Genomic DNA, 24633 nt, shown 5'->3' on the forward strand with positions numbered 1-24633 from the left:
GGCTCCTACCTGGTCTGCAGGGCCGGTTCAAATGCCACCCCCACCACTCCCTGGGATTGTCTGGGGCAATCTTCCCTCCTCTCTGCCAAGACATCCACGAATAACCTTTTCCTCTTCGGAATCCTTTGATACCTGATCTGCATTTGTCTCATCGATCCTCAGGCCCCTGACTTACTTGTAAGCCCTGGAAGGCAGGGGACTCACATAGTGACAAGCTCTGGGGTAGCCAGTGTCCCAAATGTGGCAGACCGCCTCACCCCCTCAGCATAATTGGGAAGCGTCTGGAAGATCATAGGTTCTCGGACTGCCCGAAGCAGAACCTCTGAGGGGTGGGCACCGGAACCCGCACTGTAAGTGAACCATTTGGGCTTAGGTGGTGACACCCGGTATAGGGAGATGGGCACTGACCATCTTCCACCAAGACGACTTGCTCTGAGTCACCTGCAGCAGGTCCTGCTTGGCAGGGCCATGGCGGGGGCCCCAGGGAACAGCAAAGGTGCCCCAGACAGAGATGCCTCACACACAGAACCACTGGGAGCAATCAGTTCACCAGCCCGGCGACGTTCAGAGCCATGCTCTTCATGCTGCCGCCTGGGCCAGCAGCGGGACACCTCCCGTTCACCTTAAGGATTACGCAGCTGTTAAGTAGGCGCTGGGACCACATGGAAGTTGCTGTCAGCCTGCAGTGAGAAAATCCTGGGTGGGAGCAATCTCCAAAACTGGCTCCCCAAGGACCGGGGCCCCTGGTGGAGAAGCCCAGCTGTCCCCCACCCTCCCCAGCGGCAGCTGTGTGCCAGAGCCGTCATGGTGACCGTGCCAGGCTGGCCAGGTCCCACACCTGGAGCAGAACCTCTGCAACCCCAGAATCATGGGACCCCATTGGCTTAACAGCAACTAAATTTTGTGTGTTACACAGTAATAACCAGGACAACAGGTTACAAAATAGGACAAGAGGCAGTCTCAACTTTTGAAATATGCATAATTAAGAGGACCATATGCTGGTCATATATTTCCTGATTTTATTATTTGGCTACATTTTAGGTTTTAAACAGTGAACATTATTTATTTGCATAAGAAAACAATGTCACACGATAAAATCCATTTCAGTTTTAAGGAAAAAAAAAAAAAAGCTGTTGATAAATGAGTATCTGTCCACTGGGGGGGGCTCCACCCTCACCTGTGCTTTCACTGGAAGGTCATTCATCACCCGTGGCCAGAAAGTTCTTCCCCAGGTATGGAGCTGTTTTCACCTGACACTAAGGGAGTCAGGTCTCCTGTAATTCCTCACATTTACCGTAAACCCAGCTAATGCAACGAAGTCCCCTCAGGCCACTGATGAGGCCGTGAAACCCCTTCCCCATGTCTTCAGCCCGGCGGTGGCAGCTGGTGTTTTGGTGCAGCTGTCCTGCCCTGCCCAGCTTTCCTCCCACTTCTGGCTGTGGATTGTCACTGCCACTGAATTTCAGGGCTTGATCAGAATTAGACAACGAAATCCAGCCAATGGTGCTGTTTGCTTGGCCAGAAAACACACACAGAAACAAGCTTGGAACATAAGACGGCAGCCTGGCGTTGGCCACCGGGCTGCCACCCTCTCGGATGCAGCCAGACCTTCCTTCAGCCCACACACCCGAGGGACTTGACGGAGCAGAGGGCAGGGTGGGAGAAGCAGTTACTGATAAAGATGTGAGATCTGAAGCTACTGACAGACCATCATGCTTCCGTCTATTTTGAAAACACATCTAGTTCCGATTCACGATGGACACTCTGCAGTCAGCTCTGTTGGGGAAGAAAGCCGAGTATTCAACCGGAGGAGACTCTCAAAAACAAGACCAGAGCCTGCTTTACGGATGCACCGAGAGACGCCCCGAGATTTGGAAGGGGTGCTTTGTGAACAGGACACTCATCACCAAAGCAAAGGGAGGAGACAGAGGGGTCTGAAATGGCTTTACAGTGACATGATGCCCGAATAAGTTAAGGAAGCGGACTGCTCGCCAACCGCCTGCTCATTTCATGTTCTTGACAAACTCCTCTCCTTTCTTGATGGAGGCTTTCAGCTCAGGAATGGCCTCGGCGATCATCTTCTCTTCAAAAGGGGAGATTTTGCCGATGCCTAGATTCTTCTCGATGCCCTTTTTCTGAAAGAGAGGCGAGGTGGTAAAATTTTACCAGAAAGTTTCCATAAATGAGTCCGTTACAGACAACCCAGCTTGTCCCCCGGTCAGCTCTGCGTAGACTGTCTCTGCCAGAGACTCCTGGGCAGCCCGCAGACGGAGCCGCCGGGGCTCAGGCCTCAGTCCTTCAGGCCCGGGCTGGCAGCCGGCTGGGTCGCCCACGGTGTGCACACGCAGGACAGCTGCTCCCTGCCCTTTGTTTCCTTGTGGCCTCACGGGAGGCGGCGAGGACAGCAGCAGCAGCAGCCCTCGCGCCGTCCTCCCGGACACGGAGTCGACTTGGGCTCTAGTTTCTTCCCTGAGTTGGTAAAGGTCCGCAGACTCATGTCAATACCCACTGAATCCAGGGTGAAAACCGGTGGGACCAGGACCAGAACTGGCAGGTCCGGCGGGTGCGCACACCCCGAGGTGTGGCTGAGAACGCGAGAGCGCCGGTGGGCTGGGCCGCCTCGGGCCCAACCAGGGGCTCAGCAGCAAACACACCCAGGCGGCCGCTGCCGACGCCCAGAATCCCGGATGCCCCTCAGGCCGAGGCGTCTCCCTGCGCCTGGCCCTGTGCTTCCCTCCCTCGAAAGCCCAGGCCGGGCGGGCGGGCGGTGGGGCAGTCCCCACACTAGGGGCCGCGAGTCACGGAGCAAAGTCCGGGCAGGGCCCCGAGTCTCAACCAGAGGAGGCGCCCTCCCGACGAGGCCGGCCCCGGACACCTACCCCCAGCAGCAACGGCGTGGAGAAATACGGACAGTCCGTTTCCTGGGACTTGACAAAGGAACACTCGACAACACCTTCCTTCCCGTTCATCGCATCCACGAGGGAGAAGACAAACCGGGCTCCGGCATATGCCATGGACAGGGTGGCAGAGCCTAGGAGGACACGGGCAGGTCAGCCGAGCCAGGACTGTGACCACGAGAGCCAGGCCAGCCTGCCCGTCGGCTAAATGCCCATGCAGGACCCCAGCTCCGCGGTGGAGCCTTTAAGGCACCATCCCTGATCGGAGAGACTCACGAATGGCCTGGAGGTGCCTGTGCTGCCCTCTGACCGGGCCTTGCTTATCTCGCGGACAGAGGCCCCGCTCCCTGCCAGGCCCCCTGCCAGGTCTTCAGCTCCACCCGCCCGGGGCTGCCTGTGAGCCTACCTGCTCCGGCCTTAGCCTTGACCACCTCGGTGCCGGCCTCCTGGATGCGCCCGGTGAGGGTGGAGAGCTGGTCCTGCGGAAAGTCCACCTTCGGGGTGCACTGCAGGGGGAGGCCGTGGGGACAGGTGAGCAGGGCCCGGCTCCGGGCACCTCCCAGGTCCCACGCCCTCCTTGCCCCTCACCTGGCAGCCCTGGCATCGCTGCCGTGGGAGCTCAAGAGCTTTACAGAAAAATCTGACGTTGTGGGAGGTGTAGTGAGTTTCCTACTCATTTTTAAAGAACCTTTTCTATTTTGGACTAATTTTAGACTTGGAGAAAAGTTGTAAAAATAGCGCAAAGACTTTTTCTCACCCAGCTTACCCTGCCTGATGCTGCCATCTTACATAAGCTCAGTGGAATCAGGAAGGACAGGAAACTAACAGCACACACGACTCCTCAGTCTTTCCCCGTCTTTCATGACGTCTGTCCAGGGGACCGGCCGCTCAGTGCCCACGGATTTACATGGTTGAGGTGTCTCCCTGGTACTTTCTTACGAGATGATTTACCTTATTTCTCCTCATTTTAAAACAAAGCAGTTTGGCCTGCTCTGACCTAGTCAGGCAGTTTTCACTGTGCACAGGGACTGGCTGGTTTTTGGGGTTTTTTTTGCTGCACCCTCGGCATATGGAAGTTCACAGGCCAGGGTTCAAATCCAAGCTGCAGTTGTGACCTGCGCCACAGCTGTGACAATGCTGGATCCTTAACCCACTGTGCCAGGCAAGGGTCAAACCTGTGCCTCTGCAGCGACCCAAGCCCCTGCAGTCCGATGCTTAACCAGCTGTGCTCCAGTGGGAGCTCCAGGACCCTGTGACCACACTCACTCCCATGGCTGTGGAGCCCTGAAAGGGTGGGCCTGACCACAGCCCCACATGCCCGTCCAGGGGCCCCTTGACAACTGGGGTCGGGCCACACCCGTAACAGGAATCCGTTCAAACTAACGAGATGGCGAGACTTCTGCCCGCCTGTCCCGAGGGCCCCGGTGTGACCCTCTGGAGGTGCTGGCGGAGCCGAGGCTCCGGGCGCGGGACGCACCCACCTGAGAGATGAGCGGGATGATGGTCTTCCCGGCGTGGCCGCCAATGACGGGAACGCTGACTCGAGCCGGGTCCAAACCCTGGTCACCAAAGGGTGAAGAATGAGGCATGTTTCACAAGAACTCTGAGGGTAAAACACGTCACATCCACCTAAAGCCCCAATCCCAGAAGAACCCACAGACGTCGGAAAACAAAGAAACGAGAAGAGGGGCTGCCTGCCTCCCGCCGCGCTCACGCGCCCACCAGGCGAGGTCGCCACGTTTTCCCTTCACGACGGACTGAAGACGGCCTCCCTGAAGGGTCCCCATCGGTCCTGGAATGGGGATGGGAGCCCTCCTTCCAGCCCAGGCGCCACTCCCCGTGCGTCAGGCAGACCCCGTGCCCGCCCTCGGCCGCAGAGAACCGCCAAGCCCGCCTTCCTTCACGCCAGAGCCCAGCACACGCGGCAGTGCCACGTCTGTTGGCGCAGCGATGGGGACAGAAAGGACGAAGGGGGTCACAGGGCCCCGGTTCGTTACTGCCGGGACGGCCGAGCAGTTAAACCAGGAGCCTGCAGACCAGTTATTTCTCCAGGCGGTTGGAAAAGGCAGCCGGCGGGAGTCACAGGAAGCGGTGAGTGGTTCCGACCTGCGCCGCCCCCCCGGGGCTGCTAGAGAGACGCCCCACGCCAGGGAGCCGCCTCGCCCAGGAAGGGAGCCCGGCCTCAGGCGTGGGCAGAGCCGGCAGCGCAGAGCTTGGAGCAGCGCCTACAGGCCGAGGCACTGGGCTGGTCACCAGGGACACAGGCTGGAGACAGAGCCCCTGCTTCTGAGCAGCTCTGTCTAAACACGAGACGGACACAGGCAGATGCTCCACTGTGAAGGGCTAAGCCCTCCAAGGTGGCTGTGGAAGGCAGGGGTGCCCTTAGCCAGCCTGGGAGAAGCCTGCTGGGGGCCAAGCTGACGTCACCCCGGAGGGCGCGGGACTCTGCCAGGGGAAGTGGCTTCTGGGCAAAAGGCGCAGAAAGAGCTGAGAACTGGCGGTGCAGCACACTAGCAGGGCACGCACGGCCAAGGGCGAGCCAGCAGAAAGGGAGGGCGCTGGAAAAGGGGCTGGAGGCGGCCGAGGGCGGAGCCAGGGGCTGTGAGGTTAAGGGCTGCCTCTCATTCTTGATGCAATTCCGGGATCTTTCGGACTGTCAGGCAGCCTGAGGTGAAGGACACATCACTTATTCGACTCGTCCAGCACTAGAGTCTCCGGCTGAGACGCCCTTCCTCCCCCTCCCACAGCAAAGCTATGGGGCCGAGACCACAGCAGCCTGACGTGGCTATGGAGCATCTGAAGTGTGGTCGGTGCAATGGAGGACTGAGTTTCTAATGTAGTTATTTAACCCGGCCACACGCACCTCCTGCCACAGGCGGACCAAGGGCCCAGGGGAAACGTGTGCTTTGTCCCCCGAGGGCTGGCAGCACCACGGAGCCCCAGGAGAAGGAGCATAACTGCTTTGAGGGTCTGGGGGTACGTGCTCCGGGGAGCCAGAACCCCCGCCTTCCCGCCTGTGGGATCGGACTCCGCTTCAACCCGCCCTCCTCCGCAAAGCCTTCCCAGCTAAAGCCCGTCACGCTCTGAACACACGCGGGCTGAGTGTGTTATTCGATCAGACTGTCTCTGGAATGCACGTGTCTCCTTTCCAGGCCCTGTCGCAGGCATCCAACCCCACACCTGGAACGGAGCCTCAGGAATAAGCCACAGTGCAAATGAGGCAGGCATCGTATGTCTACACTGCAGAAGGGAAGTGCTGGGTGCGCCCTTCTCACCAAGCTGTGCGCGTGGCTGCGGTTCTCTGCTCGGAGGACCTCTCCTCTGCAGAGTCACCAAAGACGGCCTGACCCTCAGGAGGGCCACTTTGCTGGGACCAGACGTGGTTCCGGGCGCTCCACAACCAAAAGGGGCAGCGGAGTTGTGAAAAGCACTGAGGGCTCCAGACCTGGCGCCGCTGCAAACCCACCTCAGGACGAGTCCGGCAGCTCCGGAAGCAGCAGAACTGAGGCGTTCCCGTCATGGCTCAGTGGTTAACAAACCCGAACAGCATTCATGAGGCTGTGGGATCGATCCCTAGCCTCACTCAGTGGGTTAAGGATCCGGCGTTGCTGTGAGCTGTGGGGTAGACCAGTGGCTACAGCTCTGATTCGATCCCTGGCCTGGGACCCTCCATATGCCTCGGGAGCAGCCCTAGAAAGGACAGGGAATAAAAAAAAAAAAAAAAAAAAGTAAGCAGCAGAACTGAGGCCAGTACCCAAGTACAGGTACTCAAGGAAGGGAGTCAGAGCACAGCCCAGGGACAATCCAGTAAGTATCTCGGGATTTCCAGAACTTTCTCAAGTTCTTCGTGTTTGCTGATTTCATCATCTGTCTAATGATTAGCAGGTAAATCCTATTTTCAGAGGCAATGTACTTGAAGAGTACAACCCAGTCTAGGCCGTGAGAAACGCAGGGAGGAGAGTGGGCTGGTCTAACAGAAGCTGGTCAGTTTCAACCCGCAGAAAATGTGAGAGCTGCTTCCCGACACGGGGGCAGAGGCCGTGAAGACATTTGACCCCCGGTACACGGTACACGGTACACGGGACCTGCAAGGGCCCTGGTGTCTTCCCTGCCCGTAAACGAGCCAAGGCTGGACAGAAAGGTTCAGAAAAGGAACCTGAAAGATGCCCGATGCGGCTCTTACCTTCAGCTCTGCAACAAAAGCGTTGGCTCGGACAATGTCCAGGGTCGTCACCCCGAAGATTTTATTGGGGTTGTACACGCCGTGTTTCTTGAAGACCTCCGCCGTGATTGGGATGGTGGAGTTAACCTAGTAAACCCAAGAGAGAAACGCCCCTTGCCTGAATTCTGAGAGCAGAGCCACGCAACAGAAGGCCAACAAGCCATAAGGTGTCAGGTTAAATTGCCCTCTCTGGTAAGTGACCCTCGTGGTGGAACAGTCAGGGCAGGAAGGCCCCTGACTCTCAGACTGAAGGCTCCACAGGGGCTCAGATGGCCTGGGGGTCAAGTCCCAGCCCTGTCACTCTGCACCTCTACCCTGGGCAAGTTACCTCAACTCCCCAGGACTGTTTCTTTATCTGTAAAATGGGGAGACAATGACTCCATGAAGCTGTTGTGAAGATTGACTTACAAGTGCTTAACGCATTACCTGGTACACAGGAAAAACCAAAACCAAACCAGCAAGATTTACATCAGGCACCGGTTAATCAGCTCCCCAGCAACTCCTGACCAGTTGCCCCAAGGAAAGGCAAGCTGGTTGGAAAAGGCAGGACCCTTTTCTCAGAGGCCACAGCACAAGCAGGGTGTTTACGAGCAGCCACGCCTCCCAGGCAACATGAGAGTCGCTGCACTTTCACCCAGAGCCTTCTCGTACGCGGCCACCAGGCTCCAGAGTCAGCCAGGAGGGAGGCATGGAGGGGGCTGCGGTGAAATGCAACCTGAGGCCCTGCGGGAGCAGGCGAAGGCCTCCTTCCCAGGGGGACACGGCAGCTGGAGTTTCTGAACGGAAGCCCAGGGAGCAGGGCTGGGGCGGCTGCGCGTGGGCCCACGTGTGAGTACGAGGAGAGAGGGGGCCGGGGTGGCACTGGAACGCAGCACGGGGGTTGACAGGCTGCAGGCCGCCTCAGGAATAGACCTGTTTTTCAGGCGGAGAGACTAAGATCCTGAGGGGGTGTGATCCGCCCAAAAGGCTCACGGCTGCTGCAGACACCAGGCGAGAACACGCTTGGTTTACGCCGGAAGGCATCCTTAGGAAATGAACTTGAGGGTCTCCTATGAGCCCGTCCAGTCCGTCCACTTCAGCGCACTAGCCTGGTTCTTCGCCCCAGAAGCACACTTGGGCCAACTGAGAACTTTCAGGCGGTCTCCACAGCCGCCTACGCGCCAGCGGCCGGCACTCACCGGGTTGGAAATGATGCAGATCATGGCGTCGGGGCAGTGCTGGGCGCAGGCAGCCGTCAGGGTGGCCACGATGGTGGCGTTGGTGTTGAACAGGTCATCCCGTGTCATGCCTGAGAACGAGCCAGTCAAGATGTTCACAGAGCACAGGAGGCGTCTCCAAACGCGCGCCAAGTGCTGTCTGTGTGTTACGGGAAATTCAAGGGTGAGGGAGACAGGGGCTCTGTTTGCAGCAAGTCCATCTTACAGGGAAAAGGGCAGTGTGACAAGAGCCAAGACAGAGGTCTGTGGGGCGGGGCGGGGGGGAGCGTGGCGGGGGGTGGGGGGACTGTATCTGAGGAGGATCCAGGCAGAGGCGGGTGGAGGAAAGGGCCTGCCACGCAGAAAAGGTGCACAGAGAACACAGTGAGATTGGGCGAGGGGGCTCTGTCTGTACCCCTCGGGCAGTGGGGCGCTTTTGGAAGTGTTCCTGCAGCAGAGATCTGAGATTTATTTTTCATGGAAAACGACATCCCCAGCAGACCCTTGGGGAGGTGCTTGGGGCTTTCAACACACACCTGGCTTTCTTGGGACTCCGGCTGGAATAACCACCACATCGCAGCCCTTCAGGCAGTCTGGCAGCTGCTCAGGTCCGAGGTAGCCTGGAAAAAACACCCACGTGAGCCATTTCACCCGGAGAGGCCAGCAGGTCGGTGGGGACAGAGCCCGGGGAGGCAGGCCCACTCGGGTGCCAGGCCGACCACGGGCCTCAAGACAGACTGGAAGGTCCTCCCGTGTCTCCTCGAGATCCACCACTGCGGGCTTGAGACGGCTGGCCCGTCAGTGCCCTCACCTCCAGCCTCCACTGGCCCAGCTCCGATTCAGAACAGAGCAGTGCTCTGCGCTCTCACAGAACCAAGCCGGCTGCTTGTCTTTTATCTGCCTGGCCAGCACCTCCAAGGCCTTCCTGGCTCCGACTAAGAGCTGCTTATTCCAAGTCATGGTCGCCCTAACCAAAGCTCCACCGAGAGCAAAACAGGAAGCAGCCCAATGGCCAGCAGCATGGGTAGAAGATAAAGGATAAATTACAGTATATGTTCAAAAATGAATTTCACAAGAATTTGGTGACACGGGGAAATGCTGCTATAATGCGAAGGTAAAACAAACAGGACACAGAATGATATTCATTTTACGATGAATGACTTCTAGGATGACGTACCTAAATTTATTTTAATTTTTATTTTTTGGGTTTTTTTTTTTTTTGGTCTTTTTAGGGCCACACCTGTAGCATATGGAGGTTCCAGGATAAGGGTCGAAATGGAGCTGTAGCTGCCAGCCTACACCACAGCCACGCCAGATAGATCCGAGCCACGTCTGTGACCTACACCACAGCTCACGGCAATGCCAGATCCTTAAACCACTGAGCAAGGCCAGGGATCGAACCCTCAACCTCATGGTGCCTAGTCGGATTCGTTTCTGCTGCGCCAGGACAGGAACTCCCTAAATTTACTTTAGATTTCCCCAAGGCGGCTGGGCTTTCGAGAAGCTCGCAGAGGCAATCCTGGGACGGAGGGATGGCCCACGGTGGGAAGGCAACTGGCACCTCACCAGGGACAGCCTTTCTCATTGCCTCACCCTCATATTACTTTTTAAATTAGAAAAACTAAAAAATGGGAAGATTAGACCACTGTTGTCTTTCTGATACTGGTATTTAAATTTTTATAGACTCAAGTCCAAAAGAGGTGCAGTAACTTACAAATTTTAATTTTAAAATGGACACAGAGGAGTTCCCCGGTGGCTTAGCATGCTGGTAAGGATCTGGCGTTGTCACTACTGTGGTGCCAGTTCGATCCCTTGCCTGGGAACTTCCACGCGCTGTGGGTGAGGCCAAAAAATAAATAAATAAAATGGTCAAGTCTCTGAACATCTAGTTTCACCTATGAATCTCACTTGGAACCTGGACCCTGGTCTTCGGGAGAAGAGCTGCTAGGTCCCCAGGGGGGAGAAGAGCTGCTAGGTCCCCAGGGTTGGTGTGCCCTATACCTTTCACAGTCGCTCTGGTCTCGATGTGGCTCAGATCCGCGGCCACTCCGGGTGTGTGCGCGATATCGTAGAGGGTCAGGCGGCTCACCAAGGGGCTGTTCTTCAGGAGAAGCGAAAGGGGCTGCCCGATTCCTCCGGAAGCCCCCAGCACAGCTACCTTGGCATTGTTCTAGAAAGAGGCACAGAGAGAGGACTCTGAAGATGGAATCAGCATTAAAAGGACTCACACGGGGAGCTGCAGAACACTGCGGTGGGGCTGCATGAAGACGCAGTGCTATTTCTACCACCCCTGCCCTGGAAGATTGGGGAGACCCACGTGCGACAGTCTGGGCTTGCTCCGCCTCCACCCTCCCAAAGGGGAGCAGACTTGACTCAACTGGCCTCTGGGACTGGCGACAGCAGCCCTATCTTCCATCTGCAGTTTAAAAAACTCAACAAACGTTTACGAGCTCCCACCTGTGAGCCGGTCCTACCAGCGTGAAGCAGACCCCTGCCAACTCTTGACAGGCCAAGCAGTGAGATGCACAGGATTTGAGGGCAAAGGGCTGCCTTAAAGCTAAGCCCTGCCCCCAAGCTCACTTCCATTAGACAAAAGGCACCCCTCCCTCTAGGCCTCACCAAAATTGCAGCCAACCTCAGTGAAGCTGTTTCTAATCCACTCACACATGTGAAGGGGGCCGATTCCTGGGGAGCAGGCAGGCAACTGCCAGGGGAGGAGGAGACAAAGGGAGAAACGGATGCTACGAATAATGGGCTTCCATCAACCCCAAAAATCAAGCCCATCAAAACTCAAGCCAACCCCCCAAAATCCCACATCTAAAAAGCATAGACGACAACTAAGAATGGAATTCATGTTTTTTTTTTTTTTTAAGCTGGTGCTTTAAAGGCGGACACTTGACTTCATGGAAAACGACTCAGACCAACTGAGAACCTGAGGGCTGGCCACCTCACCCACCTCCAGATCTTCAATGATCACTCCCCCATCTTGTCTCAAATCCTAGGGACTCCTCTCAATTCCAACCCTACATTCCCGGTTTTGTTAGGCACCAATGTCCCACAAACCCAACTCTGTAAACAAGTTTATCCTAATAACTCTCCCACCCCTGTTCCCAAATGGCACCTGTGCTCACCCAAACCCAAACCTGCGGAACTACCTCCTGCCTCTTCCCTGATCAGAGACAGTCGGTTAGGGCACGAAGGACTTGGCATCTCAGACGTCTTCCCGACCTGCCCTTGATTTCTACAGATCCCACCATCTAAGTTAGGTCCTCAGCCCCACGCCGATACCGTCCTTCTCAAAATTCAAACTTTAATCGTCTCCTTGCTCAACAAAATCTTCTCAAGGTCCTCCCCCCGCCCAGATGACTCAGCCTGGCTCCCAAGACTGACGCGTTCCGACCTGGGACGCACAAGCCAGTTCCACGGCCGTGAGGACCTAAGTGTCAAAGTTTGTGCTTTTGTTTTTATCTAACAGGTAAAGAATTAAACTCTACCAAGAAACAGACCTACCTACCTGTGTCCTCAACTAGGGTCCCTTAGTGAATCAGGGACACACAAGATGAACACAACACAGGGGAGCAGTGGGGGAGGATGGGATTGCTTTCAGTGTGGTGAAGTGATGTTTTGTGTTTGCATATTATGAGATTTCGTCAACTTAGTCAATATTTACAAAAACACTGTTTGGGGAGTTCTCCTGTGGTGTAGTGGGTTAAGGGTCAGGTGTCATTGCAGTGGCTTCGGCCCATTGGACATACAGGAGGAAACTTCCACATGCCACGGGTGCAGCAAAAAATGAAACGAACACCCCCCCCCCACAGTTTGTAGGAGGTGGGTGGAATCTTTACGGTAGATAAGGACCTTTGGTATTGCGGGTTAGCTCTCGATCTCTTTGTAAATGCACTGTCTCCTAATCTGATGACCTTTTCCAGGTGGAGGAGTAGTTGTCAACAGTGCTATTTGGCAGCTGGCTTTGAAAATGGATATATTCTAACACTTCACTTACAAGCTTGCTTTTTAAAATCTGTTATAGTTACTTTTTAAATTTGTTGTGTGTGTTATATTTATTAGTACATATAGAGAAAAATAAATACATTTAGGTTGAATGTTCATCACATTTTTTTCCTGATAAGGATACGCGATCCAAAGGTCTCTGCAGGGCAATGTACTATTTGGCTTAAGCTCATCTTTCTGACTTAAAAAAAAACTGCCTTCTCAACATTTCCTCCTGTACATCCAATAGGCTTTTTCTTTTTCTTCTTCATTTTAGGGCCGCACCTGAAGCATATGAAGTCCCAAGGCTAGGAGCAGAATGGGAGCTGCAGCTGACAGCCTACCCCACAGCCACAGCAACTCCGGATCCTTAACCCACTGAAAGAGGCCAGCAATCGAACCCACATCCTCATGGATACTAGTCGGGTTACAGCTGAGCCATGATGGGAACTCCTCAATAGGCATTTTAAACAACACAAATCAATTCTGAGCTCCGGATATCTGCCCCTTCCATCTCCTTTTCTTCTAACAATCTGTATCATCTTGGCACACCTCAACTCCAAAGCCCAAAGCCTTGCTGTCCTCCATGGTCCCCTTTCTCTCAATACCCTTCGTTAAATCACCTGTCAGCGAATCCCATTGTCTTAGCTTCAGTGCGTTCCCTTCCCCCACTCCTCAGCATCTATCTTCATCCCCTCCACCTATCCTACATTTACTCCTTGTTGGCCAAAGTGCAGCCATCATGGTATCACTTGCAGCCCCAAGGACAATTTTTGGCAAACATGAATACTCAATGCGCTTATTTCTATATTTTAAAAATGAATTCCACTCACAGCAAACTGATCTGAAAGACAGAAGCTAAACAAGAAATGAGGAATCTCATTCAATAACCACCTCCCCTTTGGGTGTGGTACCTAAGAGGCAATGTGGGTATCTCCAGGCTTCTCAGACTTTGGCTATATGAGAATCACTTGGTAAAAATACTTAGGCCCGGATCCCAACCTCCTTTAATGAGCCTTCGCCTCCGATCGTCATCAGCTTCCAGGTGATCCTAACTCACACCAGAGTTTGAGAATCGCTGCCCTAGAAGACGGCTAAAAATAGGTTAGGCTTAAGTAGTCCCAGGCCCACATCATGTACTGTTACACCGCGTGGGGGCCGGCCCAGTCCGCCGGCAGCAGGAAGGAGCCTTCAAAAGGTCCTTAAGAGGAAGCAGCGTCTTCAGATTCTTAGAGGAAAAGCTTGTTGTTCCAAAAGTCACTGACGGTGGTCAGGAGAGCTGAATTTTAAAACTTTGGCCGAAAGACTGTGTAACCTTGAACCAGTGCTCTACCTTCAGCGTTTATCTGCACTACGGAGTTAAAAATTACACACTATTTGTACAGACGCTGCAGGAAGAACGAGGTTAGTCTCTCAAAGTACTATGGAAAATAAGTGGCTTTCGGCTCGAGAGCCCTGGCTTTTCAACCTGGAAGGAGCAGGCCCTCTGGAGGACCTGGAGGCGAGCTGTGGGGCTCGGAGAAGCGCATCGGTCCTAGAGTTGCCTCTCCCCTACTCCCGCACTTCCTGCGGGGTATCAGGGCCGGCCGAGGGGGCCACAGCCGCGGGTCGGCACCGGGCGGCCCCGCGGTCCAGGCTGACCTGGGAGTCAGGCTGCTAGCGAGCCAGCAACACACGTGGCCTACGCAGGGGAGCCTCTGCTTCGCAGGGCCTACCTGGGCCGAGGTGCTGAAGCTGCGGCGGAGAGCGGCGCCGGCAGGCCGGGCGAGGGCGGAGAGCATGGCTGGGGCGTGCGGGGAGAGGACCGGCCGGCAAACGAGCTGGCAGCAAGAAAGTGACTCCAACGACCTCCACACTCCACAGGCCCTCCCGGCTCCGCTCCGCCAGGTCTCGCGAGACTGGCCCGACTTCCGGCGCCCCACCTCCCGGATCTCGCGGTGTCTCGGCCGCATCCGGGTTGTAGCGGTGGCGGGCGGTGGGACGCGCCCGGAGCCGGGTCCAGGGCTAGGTCATAGCGCGGGTCGGGAGACGCGGTCGGAGTGGGAGGGAGAGTCTGCACCCGAGAGGTGGAAGAAGACGGGCTTGAGGCTGGAAGAGCCTTAGAGGAGCCATTTTGCAGGTGGGGCCCCAGACAGAGGCTCTGACAGGGAGACCGGCCGAGTTGGCGCCCCGGGCCCGGACTCGGCCAAACCTACCCCTCCTGCCCCTGGAGGCGGGAGGGGCTCCGAGCCCTGGAAAGCTTTGGAAAGGAAAGAGGGACGGGGAGGCCGAAAATCTTGGGATTACGGGTGGAAAAATGGGGGCTCTCCTAATCATCACTTCGGTGCACCCCTGCCCCGCCCCTGCTCACACAGACCCGGTCCACCCTCCAGTGTTGTCATCCTTCCTGGTAACCAGAACCTTCCACTGCAGTTTAGAAAGCTTTAGAGACACCCTGAGCACTGATCTTGTGTGCAACACTGATCTACTCTTCCTGAGTTTAGAGGGAAGCAGCCCCACGTTATAGATGCAGAAACAGGTGATGAGTTGCCAGTCCTTACTCCTCAGGTCTGCCCAGTAATAACGTGAACCCAGAATAATGTTTCTGCTGAAGGGGTAAAGAAACTGGCTGAGCTCGGTTAAGTGGATTTACTCAGAATCTACCTGGCCAGAAATAAAGATAGGGTTGCTGTTCAGAAGAAGCTTATTTAAATTCATCAGTTAATTTATAAGCTTCATTCACACACACCTCCCGTTGTATTTTATGGGCGTACAGAGAATTCCTTGCTGTCAGGAAGTTCAGGGTCAGAGTTCAGTGAATTGCGGCTCAGTGAAAACGAATCTGACTAGCATCTATGAGGACAAAGGTTCAATCCCTGGTCTCACTCAGTGGGCTAAGGATCCTGTGTTGCCATCAGCTGTGGTGTAGGTCACAGGTGTGGCTCAAATCCTGTGTTGCTGTGTTGTAGGCTGACAGCTGCAGCTCTGATTGGATTCCTAGCCTGGGAACCTCCATATGCCTTGGGTGTGGCCCTAAAAAGAAAAAAAAAATTCAAAATCAAGTGGGGTAGATAAGTGAGCTGCAGGTTACTGCTTCTATAGAGGAGTGTACAAACTGACGGATAGGACCCATGGCTGAGCCTGCCTGAGAACATTGGTTGGGGAAGCAGCGGGTGCAAAGAACAGTTAGCACAAGACCCGAAGATGGAATCATGAGCAGGGAGTACATGATGACTGGCTTTTGTCCCTCCTTTTCACTTGTTCATTGAGCTATGAAAACATGCCAGCCCAAGCTTGGAGCTGGCTGCTCCACTGTGAGCAAGATCCACACATTTTCTGCTTTCAGGGGACTCGTCGTCTAGTGGGGGAGACAGGTAAATTGCAAGCAGCATGGTATGGCCAACCCTTGGAGAATTATGAGGGGCTGTGGGGACACAGAGGAAGTCTGTCTCACCCCGACTTGGGGTGGAGGGGGCCGCCTCCTGAGAGGACTTTGGAGGATGAAGCACCGAAGCTGAGCTGTAAAGGAAATAAAAAGCAGGAGTTAGGCTCAGCTGCGCAGGAGGGAGAGATCCATGCCTGGGCTTTTGGGAAGGCTTTGGAGCTCTAGGAGCTGGGCTTTTAACAATGGGAAGTGTGCCAGTGAGAAAGAATGAGAAAAGAGCCCAAAGAAAAAGCTGGAGGAGACGGTAAACATAATTTTTGTGGGAGTGGGGACAAGAGGGCTGTGCTCTTTATCAGTGACGGTGTTTGTCTTTTTAAGGCCGCACCTGTGGCATATGTAGGTTCCCAGGCTAGGGGTCAAATTGGAGCTACAGCTGCCAGTCTACACCACAGCCATAGCAACTTGGGATCTGAGCTGTGTCTGCGACCTATAACAGCTCATGGCAACACTAGATCCTTAACCCGCTGAGCGAAGCCAGGGGTCAAATCCGTGTCCTCGTGGATGCTAGTCGGGTTCATTACTGCTGAACCATGATGGGAACTCGTAGTTGCTTTTTGAAAATCCCAAGGTGGTTCATAATCATCTTAACAGCTGCTGTGTTAAGGCACTGCCCTGCTTTGTAGTGTAACTATTATACTAGATAGGCAGAGCTTCCTTCAAGAAGCCTGGTGCAGTCGGAAAATGGTTGTATGTCTTCATTCCCACTCATCTTTTAAATCTTTGCTTGCCCTCAAGTTACATCTAGTCACCAGGACAAACTTGTTGCAATAAATAGCCTAGATGTCCAGTTCATATTAATATTCAAAACTCCGAACTTAACTCAAAAGGCTCCCCCGCTTCCCCTCTTGAGCTTGCTTCTGGCTCCTGCTTTTGGAGAGGAGAGTGGTTCACTTCTCCATTTCGCCATCTTACTTCCTCGATACCTCTCAAGGCTGAGGCTTCAGAGTCATCAGTGTTGGTGGAGGGGGGGCGGTGAAAATAAAGACGGGGCAGGAAAGGTCCTTTTGAGCTTGACGGGAGTTTGGAGCTGACACTCCATGCAGTGCTTTTGAGAGTCTCTTTTACCTGTAGTTTCCTTGACCTAGGTGGTGACATCTCAGTTTTGCTGCTTCCAGTTGCTACCTTAAACCCTGTTTTCTGGAATCCCCCACTACCTGCAATTGGTCCTTTGTCTGCCCAGGTGGCCCTTGTGGGCTTTAACAAGGCTTGTAGTTGGCCTTCTCTCTTGCCCGTCTATAGGAAACACATAGGATTTGCCACAACAAATTCTAGGGGTGTAGGCTGTTGCAAATGCAGCTACCAGCGTCAGACTTGTCCAGATGTGGATCCACCACCAGCCTCTGCCTGCACAAGCTTCAGAGGGCACAAGCCAAGCTATTGTAGGGATTTTCTTTCTGGCTTCATGAGCTGTTTAAAGAAAATTGAGGAGTTCCCATCGTGGTGTAGTGGAAACAAATCTGACTAGGAACCATGAGGTTGCAGGTTCGATCCCTGGCCTTGCTCAGTGGGTTAAGGATCTGGTGTTGCCATGAGCTGTGTAGGTTGCAGACACAGCTTGGATCTGGTGTGGCTGTGGCTGTGGTGTAGGCCGGTGGCTACAGCTCTGATTGATCCCCTAGCCTGGGAAACTCCATGTGCCGCAAGTGTGGCCCTAGAAAGACAAAAAAAAAAAAAAAAAAAAAAAAAAAAGCTGAGACTTGTGTTTGAAATCAGAAAAATGCTAAGGAGATGAAGAGCTTTGAGATGCTAAAAGGAGAAAGAGAGAAGGATTTAAGTGGGAGGCAATGAGGTCAGAGGATGCTTATCCCTCCGATCTGGGAAGAAGCTTGAAGGGTACTCAGGGGGCAGTTGGTGGGGTGGGACTCTTAGTAGTCAGTGGCCTTAACCTTCCCAGGCATGAAAGTGAGAGCAGAATGAGATAATGAGAGAAGCTGTTGCCTGGGCGTAGGTTTGGATGACAGTTGTTGCCATGGGGGAAATACTGGGCAAATAAGGAATGATGAGCAAAGGATCATGGGTGGCTGTGAGAGCCACACTAAAGTTCTGTGTATACCTTCTGTTTGGCCAAGTTCATGTGGTTTGTCACAGACCAGGCCCCAACCAAGTTCATGGATGTACAGGTGGGGCCACACACAGACTTGCATCCATATACACCTTCTTATTCACATCCCTCAACACATAAACCTGGTTCTATGCAGGGGATTTGAAAAATGATTGCCATATGGTTTACATACAGAGCAGTACACAGATCTTAAGTGGGCAACTGAATGGTTTTGACAATTTACACCCTTGTAGCCACCACCCAAAATAAGCCATAGAAACATTGTTATTCCAGACAGTTCCGTCATGCCCCAGAGAGCTGCTTCCTGATACTTAACACCACAGATTAATTTTGCTCGTTCTTGATAGTATATCTTTATACGCAATATACAAATAACATTGATAGCCTCCTTGACACACCCTTACAAAAGCCACACACACACACACATATATATACACTCACCACTTTCTTCCTTATATAGGCTTAGACCGTAGTCATGAGCTATCAGGTTTTTTTTTTCCTTAGGTGCACATGTTCTCTGCTAACCTGCCTTCTCTTGAACCCTAAAATTGTACCTCAAGTGAAGTATTTTAAATCTTTGCTTTCAGATCCTTCGAGCTTAAATGAATTAGAAAGGTTGTAATTGTCCCACCTGCAGAGGAGTGTCCCTTATTTTTCTCTAGGTGCCCTAAAGTATTGGAAAATGGGGACATACATTTTATTTTATTTTATTTCCGCTGTACAGCATGGGGATCAAGTTACTCTTACATGTATACATTTTTCCCCTACCCTTTGTTCTGTTGCAGTATGAGTATCTAGACATAGTTCTCAATGCTACTCAGCAGGATCTCCTTGTAAATCTTTTCCAAGTTGTATCCGATAACCCCAAGCTCCCGATCCCTCCCACTCCCTCCCTCTCCCGTGGGGCAGCCACAAGTCTATTCTCCAAGTCCATGATTATCTTTTCTGTGGAGATGTTCATTTGTGCTGGATATTAGATTCCAGTTATTAGTGATATCATATGGTATTTGTCTTTCTGACTCATTTCACTCAGTATGAGAGTCTCTAGTTCCATGTTGCTGCAAATGGCATTATGTCATTCTTTTTTATGGCTGAGTAGTATTCCATTGTGTGTATGTATACCACATCTTCCTATTCCAATCATCTGTTGATGGACATTTGGGTTGTTTCCATGTCCTGGCTATTGTGAATAGAGCTGCAATGAACATGCGGGTGCAGGGACATACATTTTAAAGCGGAATTGTGTCTAGGTAGATAGCTTAACCTTCAGTTGGGGCCCATACCTGCGGGAAGTCAAAGGATTTGGCTTTCCAAGATGTGTGACAGCAGAGGCAGCTGGCGAAGCGCTCCCAAGAGCTGGGAGTTGCTGATGGTGGCAGATCTGAGTGGGAAGCAGAGACTTCAGACCAGCCGGAGGTCAGGCAAGTGAGAACAGAGCTGAATCCAGACCCCGTGTCAGGAGCAGAAGGTGGGGCACAAGCCCAGTCAAGCAGAGAAGCAAGTGCTGGAGACAGAGTTGGAGGAGGTGACCCCAGACACAGGGGGCTTACAGCTTTTGTGTAGCAGTTCGCCAGCCCCTATGACAGGTGAATTGCTGCATGGGTAGGCCTGTCACCCTCCCAGGACCACTAGGGTACTTCAGGAGTGTAGTGGGCCTAGGTTTGGAGGCTTGGGAATGAAGGCAAAAGAAGACAAGGGACAGAGATGTGGCGGCTTGTTCTGGGCCTCTGGCCCATACTTGTTGCTTCCAAAATACAGAGGTACTTGTGGTCACTAGCAACAGGACCTGGTGCTCTTCTGAGCTCAGACAGGTTTCGGGACACTGCTGCAGCCTCAGCATCTATGGGGTGCTGCAGCCTGGGACTGAGTCCTAGCTTTGTCAAGGTTCAGGCCACGAGGCAGGTGTCTGGCCGGGATCAAGGACAATCTGTACCGGATCCCTTCGGAGCCTGACCCTCAGGCCACATCACATCACCAGGTTCCCCCGCTTATAAACTCAGCCAGCTCCTGCTCTGGTCTTCGGCCTGAGAGTCTCTGAATAGTGCTTGCTGTCTACTGGACTTGTAGCTCCCAGAGGCTCCTAGATGAAGTTGAAAAGAGAGAGAGAAGGTAGGAGCCAAGGAATTTCTGTTTGCTAAGCTCCTGCTCTATGCCAGGCCCATTATGGGCAATTTATCTTGGTTGTCTCAACATAACGTTCCTTCAGACTTTGCCGTGTGTACTGTAGCCTCAGTTTACAGGTGAGAGCATTGACGCCTGTCACTGTACTTAAGCCTGTGTTGTCCTGGCACAGCCTCGGTTTCCCACAGAGAACCAGGGCGTAGTGGGGTTGGCTGTGGACCCCGACTCATGTCTGTGCTGTTCTCCAGTCCCTGCTCAGCCTGAGCCGGGAGCCCAAAGTGAAGTTTTGGGTCTGGCTTCTCCAGGAGCTTTGAGTGATGCCTCTTTTCCACCGGAAGCAAAGGCCCATTGTGCCCACCTGGGCTGTCTGGGGCTGAGCAGTAGACCAAGCTCTCGGTATCATAAAATACCTGTGAGAAGGATGGGGTGAGGCCCAGCCTCTGACACTGATGTTATCAGTCAGAATAGAATTGGTCAGGCACAAGGAGGCAAGAGAGCCTGAGTCCCGTCAGTTTTCCCTTAGTCTCAGGCTATGGCAACTTGGCTGGTTTTGTTTTGTTGTTTTTTTTTTTTTTTTAATCTTTTTAGGGCTGAATGTGTGGCATATGGAGGTTCTCAGGCTAGGGGTTGAATCGGAACAGTAGCTGCTGGCCTACACCACAGCAACGCAGGATCTGAGCCATGTCTGTGACCTACACCACAGCTCATGGCAACTCCGGATCCTTAACCCACTGAGCGAGGCCAGGGATCGAACCCATGTCCTCAGGGATGCTAGTCAGATTTGTTTCTGCTGAGCCACTATAGGAACTCCCCACTTGGCTGTTTTTCCCAAAGATGGACTTGTGCTTTCACAGGAGCTAAGCTTGCCAGCCCAGCTGCATCTGGACCCAGAGAGCCCCACATGGGCCCCCTGGTTAGAAGTTCAGGCCAGGTCATCACAGGGAGGGTGAAGATCCTTCCTGCTGGTGGGTGTCCAGTGTGCAGAGACAAGCCCTGTGCTGGTACCCTGCTCTCTTGATGGCAGGTGGCTCCTTGCCACCCCCAAAGCTGTGTGGATGTCCAAGATGGGTTAGCTCCTAGGAAAACTGGTCTCTCACCCCAGAAGCCAGGTCCCCCAAAGGTGGTGCCTCCCACCTGCCTGTGCATCACCCTTGCGAGGACCATTGCGCTAAAAGCCCTGACAGTCTCCTGAGAGCTGTGCTCTGCTGAAGGAGCCCAGAGGGGGATGGATTGTACTTGCCATCCTGACTCCACTGTTTTGACTAGTTCACCAGGAAAAAGAGACTTGAGAGAAACAGTCAACACAAATGAAACTCACAGTAGCAGAAACTATACTTGGTAAAATCGGATACAATAAGAATCTGACCAAGGGATCAAATCTTTCTTGTAAAATTCACAGGGAAACAAACCTTGCTCTTGGGAAAAATAATTTTGGCTACACAAAATTGAAAGTGAAAAAAGTTGGAATTGGTAAACTGAAATATGGACAATCAGTTAAGTGATTAAACTGGCTTAATGGAATTTGGGTACGATGAATACTTTTGGCAAAACCTCATCAATGTTTGCTTAATGGTTCTCTGCCAAAGCTCAAAATCAAAATATTCCTAGGGCCCGAAGAGTGGGCAAGACCATCGGAGTCTCTTCAGAGTCTAGAGTGGTGCTGAAAGGGCTATTAGCTGCATCTGGTCCTCCGCCCACCCAGGCTAGTGGAGCTCCTCATCGCAGCGCCCAGGGCCACGTCTTCTCTCCGAGGTGTGCTGTCAGGTTCAGGACTGCGCTTGCCTCACCTGCAGGTAAACTTCAGGAGGGTAGTTGTTGCTTGACAAGGGAGAGGGCCCTGTTTGGGAAGGAGAGTCATCAGAAGGAGTTGGTTCCTGGGGCTGGACTGGCTGTTGACCTAAAGGCCCAGAGACAATCCCTTGGCTCATGTGTGACGAGATGGAATCTGTGATGGGGAAAGGGGGGTGGGAGCGGGAGGGTGGGCTCTGAGCAATAGACCAGATAGGGTAGGCACCAGCTTCAGGTTGGCTTAATGAAGTCGTGGGACTAGACACAAGCCCATCCTCTCTCCCCAATGCTCACCACCTCCAAAATGGCCTGAGATGAGGACTTTGCGAGGCAGACAACCTGGGGGTGTGCGTTAGGAGGTTGTACGGAGGGATCTGCTATGGCGTTGGTGAAGGCAGGAATGGTGACAATTATTTATTCAACATGCACTTGTTTTTTTTTTTTTTTTTTTTTTTTTTTTTTTGGTCTTTTTGCCTTTTCTAGAGCTGCTCCCGCAGCATATGGAGGTTCCCAGGCTAGGGTTCGAATCAGAGCTGTGGCTGCTGGCCTATGCCTCAGCCACAGCAACACGGGATCCGAGCCATGTCTGCAACCTACACCGCAGCTCACAGCAATGCTGGATCCTTAACCCACTGAGCAAGGCCAGGGATCGACCCCGCAACCTCATGGTTCCCAGTTGGATTCGTTAACCACTGCGCCACGACGGGAACTCCAACATGCGCTCGTTGACCTCTACTCGGCGTCAGAAATCCTGGGCACCGGGTGAGGACACAGCAGTGAACACAAAGTACAAGGTCCCCACCCCTGTGAGCCGTTGGTACCACTATGAGGAGACTGATGATAAAACTAGCAAACAAATGAGTACAATAATGTGGTGAAGTGAAGACAAACTCATATTTTGCAAAGCTCACCTTGACTTCCATGTGGAGATTAGGGAGAAAGCAAGACGTGCAGTTGGGAAGTATTTGCATCCTTAAGAGAAGGATGCTAGGACCTTGGTCTAGGACATTAGCCTTGGAGATGGAGAGACGTGAATGGGTTTGGAATGTATTTGGGCAGTAGCGCTAATAGGGTGTGAGGGACTGAGGGATGTGACCTCGGGTAACACCAGTGGATATTGGTGCTGTTTATTGAGACAGGGAGGCGAAAAGACAAGCAGAGATCAGAGGTCTGGGCACGTGGAGCTTAAGCCTCCTTTTTTAGCCATGTTAGATTTGAGATGCCCGTCAGGCATCCGTGGGGAGTCACGTAAGGGTTACAGTGTGGGAGTCATTGTATAAGGGGTATTCAGGGACTAGATCCGTCACCTAGACTCTGGGTCCTGGGGTGGTGGTTCTCAACTAACAGGGACGCTGCCCCTCTTCTGGACACGTGGCAAAGTCTGGAGGAATTTGTGGTTGTTCGGATTGGAGGGCGAGGGTTACTACTGGCATCTACTGGGTGGAGGCCAGGGGTCCTGCTAAAGCCCCTGCAGTGCGCAGGTCAGCCCCCACAACAAGGAACTATCTGGCCCCAGCTGTCAGTGGTGCCGAAACTGAGAAGCTCTGGCCCAGCATGAGCGTGTAGATGGAGGAGCAGTGCAGGGCCTGTGCCCCAGGGTGTGGTCATGGGGAGAGAGAGCAGGACCCGTCGGAGAGGTAGGAGGGAGGCCTGGAGCGTGGGGTGCCCCGGGAGCGGATGGTGTTTGCGGGAAGGAAGAGCGCTGCCCTGTGTAAGGTGCTGCTGCGGCTCCGTGTTTGAGAGCAAAGGGATGACTCGTGGATTAGGCAGGGTGGGCCTTTTTGGTGACCTTCGTAAAAGCAGCTTCTGTGGTTTGGGGTTGGACGTTCCAGGGGAGAAGTTTGCACCAATAGCCAACCTTTACTGAGCACTTGCTCCCTGCTCAGAATGTCTTACCTGCCTAATGTCATGAGTCCACACACGGCGGGTCCTGTTATCCTTGTTTGGCAGAAGCCGCAATACTCTCTCCTTTACCCCCATTCTACAGAATTGGAAACAGGCACAGGAGGTGAATTACTCCCTGAGGTCGGGCAGCCAGTACTAAGTGGCACATCAGGGATCGGGGCCTTGAGAGTTGGAGGGAAGGAAGTGGAGGCAGAGAGTCAACACCACCCTTGGGAGACGTCGTCGTGGCTGTTAGGAGACGAGACATGGGTACAGAGGGTTTTTACACGCGTTAGGAATGATCTACGCGGAGGCTGCAATGAACGATGTTGGAGGGGAGGTTAAGACTGAAGTCCTTGAGGAGGTGAGAAGGATCCAGGGCCCAAGTTGAGGAGTTCGCTTCTCTGGGGAGCATCATATTGTTAATTCTGAAGTGGCCCTAACTTTTTTTTTTTTTTTTTGTCTTTTTAGGGTGGCACCCACAGCATATGGAAGTTCCCAGGCTAGGGGTCGAATTGGAGCTGCAGCTGCCTGCCACAGCCATAGCCATGAGGGATCTAAGCTGTGCCTGTGACCTACACCATGGCTCACGGCAACGCCGGATCCCTGACCCACTGAGCAAGACCAGGGATCGAATCCGCATCCTCACAGATACTAATTGGATTGGTTTCTGCTGCACCACAACGGAACTCGTGCTTTGTATTTATATGATTCAGATACATTGTGGGCCATGCTTGCCTCCCACCACACACAGTTCACTATACATTTTTGAAGTTTCCCCGATCACTTTCATGATTATCTTCATCTTTGTTTGAAGGTATGTTAAGAAAGAGTTTAATTATCTTACTTGGTAGTCATTGATCTAAAATAGAAAGATGTGCTGAGCTTTCTATTATTGATTCTTCCCTGTAGAATGACTGGTTTGGTTCTGTGCGAACCAACAGAGCTTTACAACATCTTGAATCAGGTCACAAAACTCTCCAGATTAACCGAACCCAACTATCTCTGTTTATTGGGTAAGTACTATAAAAATATTGTGAATAGTCTCC

At 53.1% G+C, this 24633-nt stretch overlaps 2 protein-coding genes across 21 annotated transcripts in view; one reads left to right on the plus strand and one right to left on the minus strand.

Annotated features, from left to right (window-relative positions):
• Window positions 1–999: 999 nt before the first annotated feature.
• Window positions 1000–14139, minus strand: MDH2 (malate dehydrogenase 2). The gene is given in 9 exon segments (NM_001244153.1): window positions 1000–2135; window positions 2880–3031; window positions 3304–3403; window positions 4379–4456; window positions 7081–7206; window positions 8298–8407; window positions 8852–8935; window positions 10317–10485; window positions 14021–14139. Coding segments are annotated over 9 exon segments (1017 nt in total). The 5' UTR covers window positions 14087–14139; the 3' UTR covers window positions 1000–2003.
• The window catches only part of STYXL1 (serine/threonine/tyrosine interacting like 1), a 70654-nt gene continuing 59549 nt past the window's right edge, over window positions 13529–24633 (plus strand). For 4 of the 20 annotated variants that reach the window (XM_085016792.1, XM_085016800.1, XM_021086297.2 and 1 more), the window contains exons 1-3: window positions 14256–14424; window positions 21521–21705; window positions 24497–24600. Coding sequence is in view for 6 of the 20 variants with exons in the window: in XM_021086297.2 (XP_020941956.2) it covers window positions 24498–24600 (103 nt within the window). In the remaining 14 variants the exon portion in view is untranslated. Of the gene's footprint in view, window positions 13710–14255; window positions 14425–21520; window positions 21706–24496; window positions 24601–24633 lie in introns of those variants that run through there. The other 16 variants (XM_085016795.1, XM_085016802.1, XM_085016794.1 and 13 more) reach the window with 6 other exon arrangements.

This window comes from Sus scrofa, chromosome 3 (assembly GCF_054392235.1).
Source record: "Sus scrofa isolate SSC_HxYL_T2T_F1_AM1 chromosome 3, Sscrofa_HxYL_maternal_Yorkshire_Landrace_v2.0, whole genome shotgun sequence".
Classification (NCBI taxonomy): domain Eukaryota; kingdom Metazoa; phylum Chordata; class Mammalia; order Artiodactyla; family Suidae; genus Sus; species Sus scrofa.